A 16,955-nucleotide genomic window follows, 5' to 3' on the forward strand; every position below is an offset into this window, starting at 1 on the left:
TTGACCAGGATTCCCTTCATACCCCAGTCCCCTCGCTCGGAGTTCCTGCTTCCAGAAATTCCGCTAGCCCGGGCGACCCTAGGCCTCCAGGCCAGCGTCCTAAAATCGAAGACTGCCCCCGGCCCCCTCGGCCACCCCGGAGCCTGGAGGCTCCCTGCCGGCCCCAGCAGCTTCGTTCACACAATAACGGACTCGGGACCAGCAGGGCGCCTGGTGGGAAGGGAGTGCTCCGTTTCTTAAGAATAGTCTGTTTCACTCTGAATGAGGTGTGGAAAAGTTTTCCAGGGCGGGGGAAAAGAAATTTTGTCCAAACCGTGTGCCTGGTACTTTGTGGAGAGTTGGCGTTTCCCCAGAATTCCGTGTGGCATGTAGGGACGGTACCAGGTTAGATGCCTAGAGTGTAAACTGTTAGCTTATCTAAATTGGAGCTGCTTCTCCAAAACGAAGTGTGCATAACCACAGTCATTGTAATAGCTACTACCACATTGAGTTATATGACAGGAATTATGGCTAAGGCCTGTCACATTCTTTTGCCTCACGACCCTTTAAGGTGAGGTACTTCTTACTCCTTGTTGTAGAGCTAAGGAACCAACCCAGAGAAGTTTAAGTAACTCACACAGCTAAGAAGTGGTGGAGCTGTGATTCAACTGGGATCTGCCTGGTTCCCAAACCCCATGGTTTTAACCGTTATGTTTCACTGCTAGAGGAACAGCGTGAGATTAAGAAATTTGACGTGATATTGACCTCTCATCGTAACCACTATTCTAGTAGAGCCTCTGGGTAGGATTTGGTCTTTTGGAATTTGTTTTTATTTTCAGTTCAATGTTTTTGAACCCAGTGACAAAGTTTCTGTTTTCGTGAGTGGCTCTCTAGCATGTATTAAAAGTACGCTGCGGACTCTGGTCATAGGTGAATTGACTTGTCACTATGTTAAGATACTCAAAGCTGAGCAGTGTCAATCTGAGTGTCATTGACTACAGAGGAAGCAAGGAGAACAGAATGCTTGTTTCCACATTGTCCCTTCTCCCTTGCTCCAGTTTTGTCTCAGTAAATGGCATCCATCCATTGCTCAAATCAAGGGTCATCTCCCTTCTCCCCACATCTAATCTGTCAGATTAACTTCATCCATCTAACCTGTTAGCTCTACCTCCAAAATACATCCCCCAAACTGTCCTCCTGCTATCATTTTGGTTTAAGCCTAATTACCTCTTGACTGGATTTTTGCATTTGGCTCCTTTACACTATACTCTCGCTACCCTCCAGTTTATTCTGTGCACAGCAATTAAAATTATTGTTTCAAACCTTCACTTTAGGGCCGGCCCGTGGCTCACTCGGTAGAGTGCAGTGCTGATAACACCAAGGCTGCGGGTTCGGATCTCATATACGGATGGCCGGTTTGCTCACTGGCTGAGCATGGTGCTGACAACACCAAGCGAAGGGTTGAGATCCCCTTACCTGTCATCTTTTTTTTAAAAAAAAAAACCTTCACTTTATACATTTGACAAGTATTTATTGAGTGTCTACCATATGTAAGACACTGTTCTGGGCCTGGGGTTACAACAGTGAATAAACCAGACAAAACCCCTGCCCTCTTAGAGTTTATATTCTAGCCAAGGGAGTTGGATAATAAATAAAATGAAGAAGCTAGAAATGCTATGGCACGTTAAATGTGATTAAGTGCTAAGAAGAAAAAGGAGAGAAGGAAGTTATAGATTTGATGGGGTAGCCAGGAAAGGCTTCCTGGGAAGGTGACTTCTGAATAAACACCTGAAGAGGTAAGAATGTGAGCAAAACAAACATGTAGAGAAAAATTGTAGTCAGATCACATCACTCTCCTTAAAACCCTCCTGAATCTCTTATTACATTAAGAATAAAATCCAAATTAGCTAACTTTGATTTCTGCCTGTCTTCTGTGTGACTTTGCTACAGCCACACTGGCTTTCATTCTTTTACTCAAAACATGCCAAGCTCACTATTGAGGTGGTTCTTCCCTTTGTCTGGAACATCCTTCTATCTGTTTTTGCAAGGCTGACATCTCATTCAGATCTCAGGTTAAATGATATCACCTCAGAAAAGCCTTCTATAACCATCCCACCTTAAGTAATTCCTTTTCCTTAGCCTGTTTTATGGTATCATGTTTTAATGACTCTATAGCACTTAGCCCTATCAGAAATAATTTTTTAAACCTGTTTTGGCCTGCCTCCTTCACTAGAAATGTACAAGGGCACTTCAGAAAGTTGTGGAAAAGGGCTGGCCCGTAGCTCACTCAGGAGAGTGTGGTGCTGAGAACACCAAGGCCCCAGGTTCGGATCCTATATAGGGATGGCCGGTTCGTTCACTGGTTGAGCGTGATGCTGACAACACCAAGTCAAGGGTTAAGATCCCCTTACCGATCATCTTTTTTTTTTTTTTTTTAAAAAAAAAAGAAAGTTCGTGGAAAAATAGAATTAAAAGATAATATGAATCTTCCATGAACTTTTTGAAGTACCCTTATAAGGTTCTGAGAGCAGGGACTGAGAGATCACTGTTTTGGAGGGCTGGAAGCATGGGCATTTATCTCCAAGAAAAACTGATTTGTGAAGAGTTTTATTTTTGGAGTACTATTTTACCATAGCCGTTTCTCACCTTGTTGGACCACAACTTTGTGACTAGGAGGAAAACGTTTTTGGGTATAGGGATGTCTTGACTCTATTAACTACCATATTATCTTTTACTTTTGTAGAGACGCTCTCCTGGTCTGCATTCTGACTCTTTGGAACAGAGCTTAAGGATCACTGTTGGCAATGACCACTTCTGTGTTAGCACGCCAGAACGGCGACGGCTTAGTGATCGGCTGGGGTCACCAGTGGATAATCTGGAGGACATGGACAGGTAGGCTTCATCTACAGCAGGGCGCACTATGCCAGTACTTGAAGGCAAAGATTGCTGTTTTCTGAATGAGGTATTTGAAAAGATAGTGCCAGCACTGAAGTTATTCCCTATGCCCATGTGTCCAGTACAACGTATAGTGTTGGGAAAGACTTTCTGAATGGGGAGAGTATATTGGTGTAGACTTTGTTGCTGAATGAATTGTATAGAATAAAAGACTTTAAAAAGATTACCTGGTCCGACTAGAAAGAGGAAGCTGAGGAGACACAATCAGAGTCTCCCAAATCAAAAACAGTTGATATGGTTTGGATTCTAAAATACTGGAACTACAAGGGGTCCTTTCTGTAAAGGAGGAAAGTTCTGGACAAAATAAGAAATCTTTTTTTAAATGGTGTTTTTTTTTTTCCAGCTTGTCCAGGCTGAAATATAGATTCTGAAAAGGTTTAGATAAACCTATGTCTAGTATATGTATATATTACATATATAAAGCATTAACAAAAAGTTAGAGATATTTAAAAATGTTTAACTTTACAACTATAGAGTGCTGAAGAAAGCCAAATATGTTCCACAGAGGGTTGAATATACATCTCAGGTACTATGAACTTAACTATATAAGGGAAGTAAATAATCACAGTAGGTGTTTTTCACCTCACAAAAGTCAAAAAGTATGAATGGGAGTGCAGGAAAGCTCTCTTTTTCAGAGCTGAGACTGTCTGTTATGGTCTCTTCTGAGCACATTGGGAGTTTTCACAAACGATTAGCAGTAGTGATAAATCAATGTAATGTTCTTTCAAACTGAGACTGTCCGTGAAGTGGTGCACAGAGCATAGGCAGGCAGATGGGGGGCAGCTGGGCAGGAAGTCTGAGGACCACTGCTGCCACTGGTAATATTTACATCAAAGCTCCAGTGGTTGTGGATTCAGTGAAGCAAGGCAGGATGGTCTTATGTCATATAACACTGAAGCTTCTGAAGATAGGGCTTTAAGGCATGTGACTATATCACTTAATTGAGGCAACAGCCTTGGCCCTTCCGGCTGCTTCTATATTGAGAGATGATTGAGTAGGCAGTCTGGGTGGGTAGTGCCTGGTGTGATTCTCTTCCTTCCTTGCTGAGGTTTTGAGGTAAATTCAGCATTTCCTCTTGTTAGGCCTAGGATGTCACCTCCTCTTTGCATAAACTTTGTTATGCATGTGTGCTTCAGATAACCAATTGTCTTTTTGTATAAAAATTAAAATTTTCCTCTTAGGGCATTTGGGGCAGTAATCTTTCCAGAATCATGTGTTTCAGAGAGACAAGTCTGCTTTAGAGAAAGTAATATTAAGAATGCCCAAATGGAGGTACAAGGGCATTCTTTATACTTTTGTCTCCTGCACATTTGTGTTCCTTTCCTCTTGCTCAGTATGGTTTGTGTGAATAATAACTGTCCCCTAAAACCAGGCCACAGGACCATTGGAATACTCGGGATGTCTCCTGAAGAGTCTAGTCTTCAGCTAATGAAATAGGTCATTGCCATCCTTTGTATATAGATGTTTATTTTTTTCCTGAGACCCTCATATTCTTTTTTCCCTTTATTGAATCTGTTGGTTTTTTATTTTATTTTATTTTTTCTTTTTGACCAGTAAGGGGTTCGCAACCCTTGGCACGGTGTGGTCTGTACCACGCTCACCCAGTGAGTGCAATGGCCATCCCTATATAGGATCCGAACCTGCGGCCTCAGCGCTACCAGCGCTACACTCTCCCGAGTGAGCCACGGGGCCAGCCCTGTTGTTTTATTTTATTTTATTTTATTTTATTTATTTATTTATTTTAAAGATGACCGGTAAGGGGATCTTAACCCTTGACTTGGTGTTGTCAGCACCACGCTCACCCAATGAGCTAACCGATCATCCCTATATGGGATCCGAACCCGTGGCCTTGGTGTTATCAGCACCGCACTCTCCCGAGTGAGCCACAGACTGGCCCATGTTGTTTTATTTTTTATTTTATTTATTTGTTTATTTTTTGGTGGCTGGTCAGTATGGGATCCAAACCCTTGATGCTTAGTGTTATAACACCACAGTCTAACCAACTGAGCTAACTGGCCAGCCCCTGAATCTGTTAAGTTTTATATCAAGTTTGGGTGACAGCCAAGTTGCTGGGATTTTTAGTGACCTTTGTAGCCCTGTGTGTAGGACTGTAAGTTGTTCCGAAAAGGGAGAAGGAACAGATTGTGTGAAAAGTTCTAAGACATTGTCTTTTAAAGATTTGTGGATATGAGGTTGATTTCTCCTGTTCATCAAAGTACTTTGCATATTAAATGTACCATTCATGGAATTCTTATCTCCTAACAACTCCTTGCCCTGACATAGGTTGAAAGAATAGGATTGTTTTCCCCCTCTGATTTGCCTTAGGGAAAAGACAGAAGCAAACAGCTTTTTGGGGGGCATTTTGAGTACTCAGCAAAGGTTCAAAAGAATGGAGAGATTGGGCTCTGAAAGACTTTTTTTAAAATCATGTACATTTTTTTAACAGCTTTATTGAGTTATAATTCATATACCATACAATTCACCCATTTAAATGATATATAGTTCAATCACTTTTATTATATTCAGAGATGTGAATCCACTACTACAATCAATTCTAGAACATTTTTATTATGCCAGAAAGAAACCCCATACCTTTAGCCGTCCCCCCTCACTCCCACCTCCCCAACCTTACCCCAGCCCTAGGCAATCACTAATCTACTTTCTTCTCTATAGATTTGCCTGTCTGGACATTTCATATAAATAGAATCATACAGTATATGAGCCTTTGTAACTGGCTTCTTTCATTTAGCATAATGTTTTTAAGGTTCATCCATGTTTGTAGCATTCCTTTTTATTGCCGATAATATTTCATTGTATGGATATACCACATTTTGATTCCATTCACCATTCCTGAAAAGTGAAAACTACCCAAATATTGTCTGTTCATTCATAAGTGGTGGATTGATGGATAACATTTGGGTTGTTTTTACTTTCTAGCTATTATGAATAATGCTGCTGTGAACATTGATGTATTAGCTTTTATGTGGACATATATTGTATACATTTTTTAACGTGTTTAATGGAAATTTGTAAACACAAAGTAGAAAGAATAGTACCATGAATTCCTGTGTATCCATCACCCACATCCACCTATTTTTTAAATAGATAGACCTTATTTTAGAAAGTAGTTGGACTTAAGGTTTTCAGAGAATGTTCATCACTGGACTATTCCAGGGTACAGGCAATGGGCCCATTTTAGGGGTCTCTCTTACTGCAGCCAGTTCTCTCTCTTATCCTTTGGAATTCCTAGGGAAGGATGACATGGGCTTCTAATTTCTGCCTATGTTTATGTGATACTTTTTTTTTTTTTTTTACCATTTTTATGCCTTCTTTCATTGTTCTATGCCTCCTTTTGCTGGAGAGTCCAAGTCTGGACTGAGCCTTCCTGAAAGCCATCTCATTTCTAGGTTCTTGATATTTAGTGCTGTATTCTTGGGCTAGTATGCCATTTCATGGTGACATGTAATAATTATAGTGAGGAGCTGATAAACTTGCTACTACCCATGGAGCCTGTGTTTTTTCCCCAACATTAATATGATCAGAGACTTTTTTCTTTCTTTCTTTCTTTTTTTAAAGATGACCGGTAAAGGGATCTTAACCCTTGGCTTGGTGTTGTTAGCACCACGCTCACCCAATGAGCTAACCAGCCATCTCTATATGGGATCTGAACCCATGGCCTTGGTGTTATCAACACCACACTCTCCCGAGTGAGCCACAGGCTGGCCCAGAGACTTTTTGTATGGTAGATGGTGTTTTAACAATGGAGTGACTCAACTCATGAACTCTCTGGAAATAGGTATGTTTTTGGCTGATATACCTACGTAGTAAAATTATTTCAGTTACATTTAATTTCAGAGATTATCTTTGGTTCATTCCTATTACTTCCTGTTTCATACTACATTGAGACCTTAGAATTCCCCAAGTTCTTGAGGAGGAGGTAGGTAAGAGGAACCTGTACTCCCACAGGTGGCATTCTTTATAGAGGAAGTGATAAAGTTTATCCTTGATAGCCTTTCAAAAATTTATCTATAGGGCCGGCCCGGTGGCGCACTTGGTAGAGTGCGGCGCTTGGGAGCGCGGCGGCGCTCCTGCCGAGGGTTCGGATCCCATATAGAGACCAGTCCGCTCACTGGTTGAGCGCGGAGCGGGCGCGACACCGAGGGTTGCGATCCCGTTGCCGGTCGCGGTACGGGCGTGACACTGAGGGTTACGATCCCATTACCGGTCATGATAAAAGACAAAAAGGAAAAAAAAATTGATCTATAGCTGTTGCCAGATCTGCAAATCTGAACAAAGGCAGGGCTGGCTGAATAAGAAAAGACAACTTTTATGTTCAGCTAATGTAGTCCCAGAAAGCAACTATTAAAAAACAAAGAAAAGTTGTTTCTAGAAAGTCCCAAAAAAGTAAAAATAGCTACAAGAAACTATTGAAGATAATTGATATCCCGTAGATGGTAATTCATTATGGAATGTGAGTGATATGTAAGCACTTTCATTTTTCATTCAGATTACTTAAAAAGTTCCATGCTAAAGTGCTAGAGGATCTTTATTTCTATCTGTGCAAAAATCAGAAGCTTTCTTTTGTGGTCAGAGAAGTTCTATGGCCATAGTGCACAAAAAGATTAGGATTTTTGTGTGTAGAGCTCTAAGCTAACAGGACATATGACCTTTCCCATATTTTTACCTTCATGCCACAAAGGCATGAGAACTTTGTATTTCTGTGAAATAAAAATATATAGTAAGCCAAATCATCACTTACTCTTTCCTAGGCCTAAGATTAGCAGCGTGCTTGTGGAGTCCAAGGCAAGGCAGGAAAAGGGATGACAAAACAGGCTGTGAGGCAGTTTTGTGGTTTTAATATGTGAGCCAGCAAACAAAGCATTGGAGAACCTTCTAAAACTTACGAGAAAATCATGCTAATTAGATCAGTAGTTTAAAAAAATTTTCCCCTCAGGGAAACCCTTTTTTTCCAAATGAAATATAATATAGAACTTCAGTATATAGCTTCTGAGTACAGTGCGGACCAGTTGGGTAGAGGTTGGCGAGGCCTTGAGAACTTAAATATATAGATTTAAAGCTGGGGCTAGTATAATTTAAATGGAATGGAAGGCCTGGAGCCCTACTGATTCTGCTTTCTCAGCATCTCTTTCCTTTAGGTAGCTTTGGAGCACTCTTTAGAATCTCTGTGGAACACAGCTTAAAAGCCATTCATCTGGACTGGTGTTCTTAAGATTTTAAAAGTACATACACATTACCTGGAGATTGTGTTAAAATGCAGATTCTGGTTCAGTAGGCCTTGGGTGGAGCCTGAGAATCTGCATTTCTAAAGAGTTCCCAGGTAATGCTAATGCTGCTGATCTAGTTCACACTTTTAGTAGCAAAGAGCTAGAGTTTAGCTAGTATGGAGTTGTGTAACCTGGGACTCTTTGTAGTCTGTTAGTAGTTTTTAACATCTCCCAAGCCCTATCATGATACTCTCCATCTCCAAAGTCTAGTCAAAGAAATTAGCCTAAGAGCTCTTTCTATATGTATATTGGTAATATCACTCCTTGAGTAGCAGCTGAAGCTGCTGTGCTGCTGGGAAAATGGAAAGGAAATGTTCCACATATTATACATAGATGTGATTATTGTCTTTTGCCCTAAACATTCTGTAGACCTTTGCCAAATGTCAGTCTTTTTAGCTTTGTCTGGTCTTGCTCTTTTCAAGTCTGTTATATTCAGTGATGCTTGTCTCTTTCCTTAGGGATGACCTGACAGATGATTCTGTCTTCACTCGAAGCTCCCAATGCTCTCGGGGTCTTGAGCGATATATTTCTCGGGAGGAGGGACCTCTCAGTCCCTTCTTGGGACAACTTGATGAGGACTACCGAACAAGAGAAACTTTCCTGCATCGGTCTGATTATAGTTCCCATGTCAGTTGTCATGATGAGCTGTCACGGGGAACAGAACGGAATAGAGACAAACTCAAAGGCTCCTACTCTATGCGATCTGAGGAAAGGAGCCGGGAGGCCAAAAGGCCCCGTTATGATGACACAGAGAAGATACACAGCATGGGAGGCGATCATCCAGGTTTTACATCAGGGACTCGTAACTATCGACAGCGTAGACGAAGCCCAAGCCCTAGGTTTCTAGATCCTGAGTTTCGAGAGCTAGACCTTGCCAGGCGAAAGAGAGAGGAAGAGGAGGAACGAAATCGGAGTTTGAGTCAGGAGCTGGTGGGAGTTGACAGTGGTGGCGCTAGCTGTTCCATTCCTGGATTATCAGGTGTCCTAACAGCATCGGAGCCAGGATTTTCTTTGCATCGGCCTGAGGAAGGATCTGTGATGCCCAAGAAGTCCATTCTGAAGAAGCGGATTGAGGTGGACGTTGAGCCTTCCATACAGGTCTCTGCTGCATTTCTTCTAGGATATCTTGCTAGCTCCTCCAGTACCTTAAAGCCTGATTACTTCCCTAGAGTCTGTGTTCCTAATGGTATCTTTGTAATATATGCTGAGCCAACGTTGTTGTGCCTATGAGCTACACCTTACAGAACTCTCCAAACATAACTAGGTTTCATAATGCATTGTTAGAGGGCTTCTATTGCCCATTAGGTTTTCTAAACAGACATTTTGGAGAGTATCTTCTGTATGTTTTTTCCTTATATTGTATAGCCCTATAGGAACTTTGAATATGGGTTGCTTTGGAATGAAGCTTGAAGGGCAAGGGGAAGAGATGACCTGAATGTCTTCTTCTCTCCTTAAATAAAAGACAACATGTACTATTTGTAGGACACTAGACCAGAAATCAGGTGATTCTGATTTCAGACCCACCTCTGCCGTCAACTTGCTTTTTGATTTTTAGACAAGCCACCTCACCATTCTAGGCCTTGATATTTTTTCCTCACCTATGAAAAAATGGTCAGGCAAGACCACTAGTTTTTTTGCTGTCCTCTTAGGAGGTAAAGGCTTCTGAGGAAGTGCCTAAGAGCACTTAGAGAAGCAAGGGGAGGCTGATAAGTTAGGGTTCCAGAATTTCTTGTTCAGCCAAAGCAGCTCTACTTTTAAATGTCTTTTTCTTTGGGGGATCTGTAAAAAAGAAAACAAGCAAGCCAGGGGATCTCTAAAATCCTTTTGAATTCAAATTCCTTGGGAAACACTATAACAAATGGGCGGAGGTGAGGATTCCATCCAGTCTGCTTAATTTTCTATTTCTCCTTGTTACAGCAGAGACATCTGGAGAGATGGGGACCCATATCTTGAACCTGGCTAAGATTACTCTTCCTTTTATCCATACATTTATCTCCCCTATTCAGGAAGAACAAAGTATTTAAGTATTTATCGTAATTACTAGTGTTCTAAGATTCTGCATAGGGTCAAAATCAGTTGTGTTTTTCTTTGCAGCTTGAGAGTTTTTCCAGCAATACCGCCTCCAGCCAGGATCATCCTCTCTACTCTGGACACCCATCTCTTCCACTAACTGGTGCTATTGCTGCTTTTGCCTCAGAGATTGAAAACAAGGGGACAATGTTAGATACTGCCCTGAAGGAACCTCAAGGCAACCTCTACCAATGGGGTCCCTTTCCTGGGATGCCCAAAGACAGTAGTCCTCTCAGAGAAAACTTTGGAAGTTTTCTGTGCCGCAAAGAAAAATTGGATTTGAAAGGTGAGGGATCTCAGCGACACACAGACTTCTTGTTGCCCCATGAGAGAGCTAGCCAGGATGGCAGTGGTTTTTCCCGCATTCTGAGTATGTTGGCTGGTTCTACCAGTACACAGGAAAAGAGGCGACGTAGCTTCCCTGACATTGAGGATGAGGAGAAATTTCTCTATGGGGATGAAGAAGAGGATTTAAAGGCAGAATCTCTACCAAAGCCCCTTGGGGGCTCTGAGGGTGAAGATATGAGGCAGAAGACAAGCTCCCTACCCTCTTCAGCTTCAACTGTAAAACTAGAATCACTAGAAGAGACCAATCCAGAATATGCCAAGATTCACGACTTGCTCAAGACTATAGGGCTCGATATTGGAGTAGCAGAGATTAGTAAACTGGCTGCACGCACCCAGGAACGACTTCATGGCAAGAAGCCATCATCGCGCTCCTCAGCTGACCGCCGTTCCTCAGTTGACCGGCACTTTTCAGCTGATCGCTGTTCTTCAGTTGACCACCGTTTCTCAGCTGATCGGCGCTCCTCAGATCCGCACAGACTGGAGAGCAGGGAGGCACCCCATAGCAATACCCACTCCCCAGAAGTGTCGCATCCACACGCAGCCTCCCCTGTGGATCCTTACCTGCTCACAAAAAACAGCCCTCCATTCCTTAAGTCTGACCATCCAATGGGTCATATTTCAGGACCAGAGGTTGTTGGCAGTGGGTTTCAGTCTTCTGTTGCAGTCAGGTGCATGTTGCCATCAACACCATCTACCCCAATCCGACTTTCACACACTGCTTCTTTATCTCAGTTTCATATGCCAAGGACCTCTCAGTTTGCTGCAGCTAGGATACCTCCAAACTACCAGGGACCTGCCATTCCCCCTGCCTCCTTTGATGCCTATAGGCACTACATGGCATATGCAGCCTCAAGATGGCCCATGTACCCTGCTTCTCAACCATCAAACCACCCTCTACCTGAACCACACAGGATAATGCCAGTTACCAAACAAGCTACTCGTAGCCGTCCTAATCTCCGTGTGATCCCCACTGTGACTCCTGATGAACCCAAGCAGGAGGAGTCAGTGCTAGGCTCAATTCCTGCGGTCCAAGTGCCTGTCCGGGTGTCCATCCCATCACTCATAAGATATAATCCAGAGAAGATCTCTGATGAGAAGAACCGTGCTTCCCAGAAGCAGAAGGTAAATGTTAGCTTTGAACATCCTGTGCCTGGCTTTTCTATTTTAATATAAATTTGTATTTCTCTTTTAGAGGGGGCTGAAAATTTATAAGGCCCTTTCACTCTAAGTCCTTTGGAGGCTGCTGCCATCACCCTAAGTAATGTTTGTAGCCCCTCTGTTCTTCTCACATATTTTATCATTAGGACTAAAAAAAGTCTGGCCTTAGGTTCCACTATGATTGTTAGTTTTTGGGTTTTTTTAGTTTATTTCTCTACCCATACTAATGGTCTTAGAACACTGTATAGGAAGTCATGAAGTCTTCAACACGACATCAGTGAAGGAGAATCACTAAACCTATTTTCAGTCCAATACATTTTAGATCCTTCTCCTATAGTGATTATAGGAGTTAAAAGCTAATAATTAGTTCTTGCTTGATAATTAGACTAAGAAGTAAGCTTTGCTTATTCTGGTTTATCTTAGAACCTAATAATAATGATAATGTGTTTATTCATTTATATGGCATTTTTGTGACAACGTATTTTCATGACACTTTTTTTTTAAAGCAGTTTTTATATTATCAAGGTTCATTGGATTCCCATGCTGTGGGAAGGGAGCTGTGGCTAGGGTAAAGATACAATAATTCTAAGTTTTTAGACCAGTAGGAAAAAATTATGTAGGGATGAAGAATAAAGAATAGAAGAATTTCAAATAGAAAAATTAATACATACTGTTAATTTCAAAGGTCTTTAATGGTTGATAACTCTGTTTAGAAACAAAAATACAATGTGTATAAATTTGAATTGCCTACAAAATAATTAAGACCTAAGGAGAAAAAAAGAGGAAAAATTGGAGGGCTAATCTCATTTTTTGCCAGTTAAAAAAAGTTAGCTAATTTTTGTAAAGACAAAAAAATTTCCTCTTAATTTTCTATTGTACTTAGATACCCTGAACTTCAGTCTTTATTTTTATCGAACTCCTTTGAGAAAGAGGGGAATAGGTTGAATAAAGACAAAATTTAAGACTTCAGAAACAGTATTTGGAGACTGAACACTTTTCTCTTTACTTTCCTTTAAGAGCCTAGCACTTACGTCAGAGCTGATAATGCATAGGGTTTCACACTGACCTGTTATAGACAATCCATATTTGCTTTTTTACGTTAGATACTAGTAATATAATTGAAAGATCATGATCTTTAGGGTAGATATACCTGGATTTTAAATCTACGTTTACTATATGACTTTGGGTAAATTACTTAATCTTGCAGAACCTGTTTTTCTTACTGTAAAATAGGAAAATGTGAGGATTAAATAACTTGAAATATGTAATGCAACTAATCTAGTGCCTCACATACAACACGTATTAGTTTTCTTCTCCATGGGTCCCTTTGGGACTCAGAACTACTTTTTAATAGTTTCCGTCAGTGGCTTTATGTGCTTCCTGTGTAAAAACAATACTTTCTGGGCAATGTAGTTCTGAAAAGGAGGGTACTTCTATTCTGGAACTTGGATCAGAATGAAATAAAGTCAGAGCCTCTGTATGCAGGCGTTTGGATCCTTACATGTAGATAATGTCTAAAACAAGGGCTTTTGGAAGATAGCAGTAGAAAAGGGGGGATGTTGGACACTGAGGGACTTTCTTACCATTTTGTACTTTGCAGGTTATTGAAGAGAGGGAAAAACTAAAGAGTGACCGGGAAGCCCGCCAGAAGAAGATGTACTATCTCAGGACTGAGTTAGAGCGGCTTCATAAACAGCAAGGTATCAGACAATTCCTTTGCATGACTGCCTTATTGTAGTAACTTGAGTAGAAGACCCAAATGGGTCAGACAGGTTCAGAGACCTGAAACCTCAGTTTAAGAAACTTTGTTATCAATGTCGAGGGTTGGGATACCCGTACTGGCCAGCCGCAAAAAAAAAAAAAAAAAAAAAAAAAAAAAACTTGATATATAGTTACAAAAAAGTTGCAGTAATAGTGCAAAGAATTCTCAGGTACTCTTCTCCCAGATTATTAACATTTTACTACACATGCTCTGTCGGTTTATTTCTCTGTCAATCTGTGTGTTTGTATACTTAAACTCTTTTTAGAGTAAATTGTAGATGTGATGCTCCTTTACCCCTAAATACTTAAGTGTGTATTTCCTAACAACAAGGAATTCGCATATATACCTATAGTACACTTATCAAAATTAGGAAATTAGGGGCTCGCCAGTTAGCTCAGTTGGTTAGAGCACAGCCTTATAACCCTAAGGTCATGGGTTCAGATCTCCATACTGGCTAGCCACCAAAAAAAAAAAAAAAGGAAATTAATAGTAATACAGTAGTATAATCTAGTCAGCCAGTCTTATTCATATTTCACCATTTGTCACAATAATATCTTTTATAGCAAATGAAAATGCAAGATTATTCATCATATTTAATTCTCATGTTCTTTTAGTCTTCTTTTTTTTTTTTTTGTCTTTTTTCGTGTCCGGCAACGGATCGCAACCCTCAGTGTCACGCCCGTACCGGACCGGGACCGGCAACGGGATCACAACCCTCGGTGTTGCGCCCGCACCTCACTCAGCCAGTGAGCGGGAACCGGTCTGTATGTGGGATCCGAACCCTCGGCGGGAGCGCCGCCGCGCTCCCAAGCGGCGCACTGTAGCAGTGCGCCACCGGGCCAGCCCCTTTTAATCTTCTTTAATCTGTAACAGTTCCTGAGTCTTTGTATTTCATAGCATTAATATTTTTAAAAGAGAAAATGTCACATATTTTTTAGAATGTCCCTTAATTTGGTTTGTCTGATGTTTCTTCACAATTACAATCAGGTTATTCATTTTTGGCAGGAGTATCACAGAAGTGATGCTCAGCTCTTATCAGGTGTTGATTTGTCCCATTACTGGTGATGTTAACTTTGATCATTTGGTTAAAGTGGTGTCTGCCAGGTTTCACCACTATAAAGTTACTATTTTATCCTTTTTAATTAATAAGTATCTTATAGGGGAGATATTTTGAGACTGTGTATTTTTTCTTTGGGTTTTTTGTTTTTGGGGTTTTTTTCGGTGGCTGAACAGTCTGGGGATCTGAACCCTTGATCTTGGTGTCATTAGCACAGTGCTCTCCCAAGTGAGCTAACTGGCCAGCCCAAGACTATGTAAATATTCAGTTACTCCTCAAACTTCCACTCACTAGTTTTAGCATCCATTGATGATTCTTGCTTGAATCAGTTATTATTGTGATGGTTATTAAATAGTGATTTTCTAGCTTCATCATTCCTTCCACCTTTAATAGTTTGCTTTACACCTTAAGGAAGAGCTTCCCAACCCCATACCCATTTGTTCACTCATTTATATCAGTGTGAATTCATGAATTTTTCATTCAGTATGTTATGATCTTTTATTATCATTATTTATTTTCATGCTCAAATTGTCCCAAATTTGGCTAGTGGGAGCCACTTTGAGTTTGCTCCTGTTTGTACTTTTCATATGTCCCCATCTTTTTTTTTGAGTACTTGCTTACTTTTTGGCACAAGAAGAAGTTCCATGATACCTTGTTTTTTATTCCATCTCTTCATCTATGCTTTTAGGAATTTACATACAAAATGAGAAAAGAACCTAACAAGGTTTCTAGATAGTGCAGCTTGGTGATAGTATGAAAGAACAGAGAGTGAGAGAAGATATAATTTCTTCTACCTGGGTTTGGACTGTTTAGGGATGAAAAAGTTAGTATTTTTTTTTATCATGTGAGGATTAATCCATGAGGACCTGAAGTTTCAGATTGATAACATTAGGTCAGCCTGAGGCAAAACATAAAACTCAATGAAAAAGTTGGTAAAGTGTCCTTAAATCATTTAAAGTCAACTATGTCACTTTGAATGTTTTTACTCTCTGAGTAATTCTTTGACTCTCTGAAGAGAGGACAACTACTGGATTCATAGTTAAACCATTTATTAACCTTTTTGGGGGACACACACACAAACTTATATATGCTGTTCTGGGAGTTCATAGAATCCCTGGAACCAGTTTATAGATCCTTAGCTAACACCCCTTATACAAAAGATAACATAATCACTCATTTTTTTGCCTTCATAGAAGCTTCACCTAAACCAGCCCATGTGGAAGGAGAATCTTATTTTTAGAAGCTTTTATTGGAAAAGATTTTGTAACCATAAAGTCCTGATAGATTATTACTTATAAATGAAAAATGGCTCGTCTTAAGTTATGTTCCTTTTGTTTCTTTTTGTTGACACTTGACTACTCAGGGGAAATGCTGCGCAAGAAACGAAGGGAGAAGGATGGCCACAAAGACCCACTCCTGGTGGAGGTGAGTCGGCTTCAGGATAACATTATGAAGGACATTGCAGAGCTACGACAAGAGGCAGAAGAGGCAGAAAAGAAGCAATCTGAACTGGACAAAGTGGCTCAGATCTTGGGAATTAACATCTTTGATAAATCCCTGAAGTCTTCAAATGATAGTAAAGAGCCTACAGAGAAGCCTGGGAAAGCAGAAAAATCTAAGAGCCCAGAAAAAGTGTTATCATCCTCAAACTCCTCCAACAATAAGGTAACAACTCAGCTTTTCCATTTCTTTGATTCTGTCTTAAATCTTTTTTCCATGGACTCCTATAGAAGCTTTTTCCAACCAATTGTAAAACTAAGTCTAGAGTTGTTTTCCTAAAGCATGGATCAGATCATGGTATGCTTCTTCAGAATTTCAGCAGTTCTCTGTTGCCCACAAGGTAGAATCCAAAATCCTCAGTATTCAGGGTTTTCGATGTTCTTGTTCCAACATTTGTTCCTTAACCCACTCCAGTGTGGCTTCTAATCTCACAACTTGTATGTACCATTTTGGGAATTCATGTTTAGCAGTCATGTTCATGTTTAGGTTGCCACCATGTTGCTAAAGCTGGTGGATACATTTCAGTTCTCAAATCAGTAGCATTTGAAACAAGGAACCACTTTCTCCCTTGGCTTTCTTCCTTGGCTTCTGTCACACTTCTTTTCCTCCTAGTACACTGGCGGCTGCTGCTTTGTCTCCTTTGCTGCTTATCCTCTTGTACATGATTTTAAAATATTTGCGTTTCTCAGGGCTCTGTCCTAGCCCAACTCTCCAGAATTCTGTTCTTTCTCCCTAGACCATTTCATCCAGTTCTGTATTGAGATACCATGTGACAACTTCCAGTTTCATATTCTAGCTCAAATGATTCTTCTGAGTGTCTAACAGCCTACTCACCATTTCC

The 16,955-nt window shown here is 40.7% G+C and overlaps 1 protein-coding gene across 1 annotated transcript in view; it reads left to right on the forward strand.

The window, feature by feature from the left end:
• Nucleotides 1–16,955, forward strand: part of ZNF318 (zinc finger protein 318) — a 42,188-nt gene that overhangs the window by 15,206 nt on the left and 10,027 nt on the right. The window contains exons 3-7 of the mRNA XM_008566822.1: nucleotides 2,723–2,871; nucleotides 8,678–9,317; nucleotides 10,314–11,759; nucleotides 13,396–13,495; nucleotides 15,978–16,279. Coding sequence (XP_008565044.1) covers nucleotides 2,723–2,871; nucleotides 8,678–9,317; nucleotides 10,314–11,759; nucleotides 13,396–13,495; nucleotides 15,978–16,279 — 2,637 coding nt within the window. The remainder of the gene's footprint in view (nucleotides 1–2,722; nucleotides 2,872–8,677; nucleotides 9,318–10,313; nucleotides 11,760–13,395; nucleotides 13,496–15,977; nucleotides 16,280–16,955) is intronic.

The sequence above is a fragment of the Galeopterus variegatus genome, unplaced genomic scaffold (genome assembly GCF_000696425.1).
Source record: "Galeopterus variegatus unplaced genomic scaffold, G_variegatus-3.0.2 Scaffold269, whole genome shotgun sequence".
NCBI lineage: Eukaryota > Metazoa > Chordata > Mammalia > Dermoptera > Cynocephalidae > Galeopterus > Galeopterus variegatus.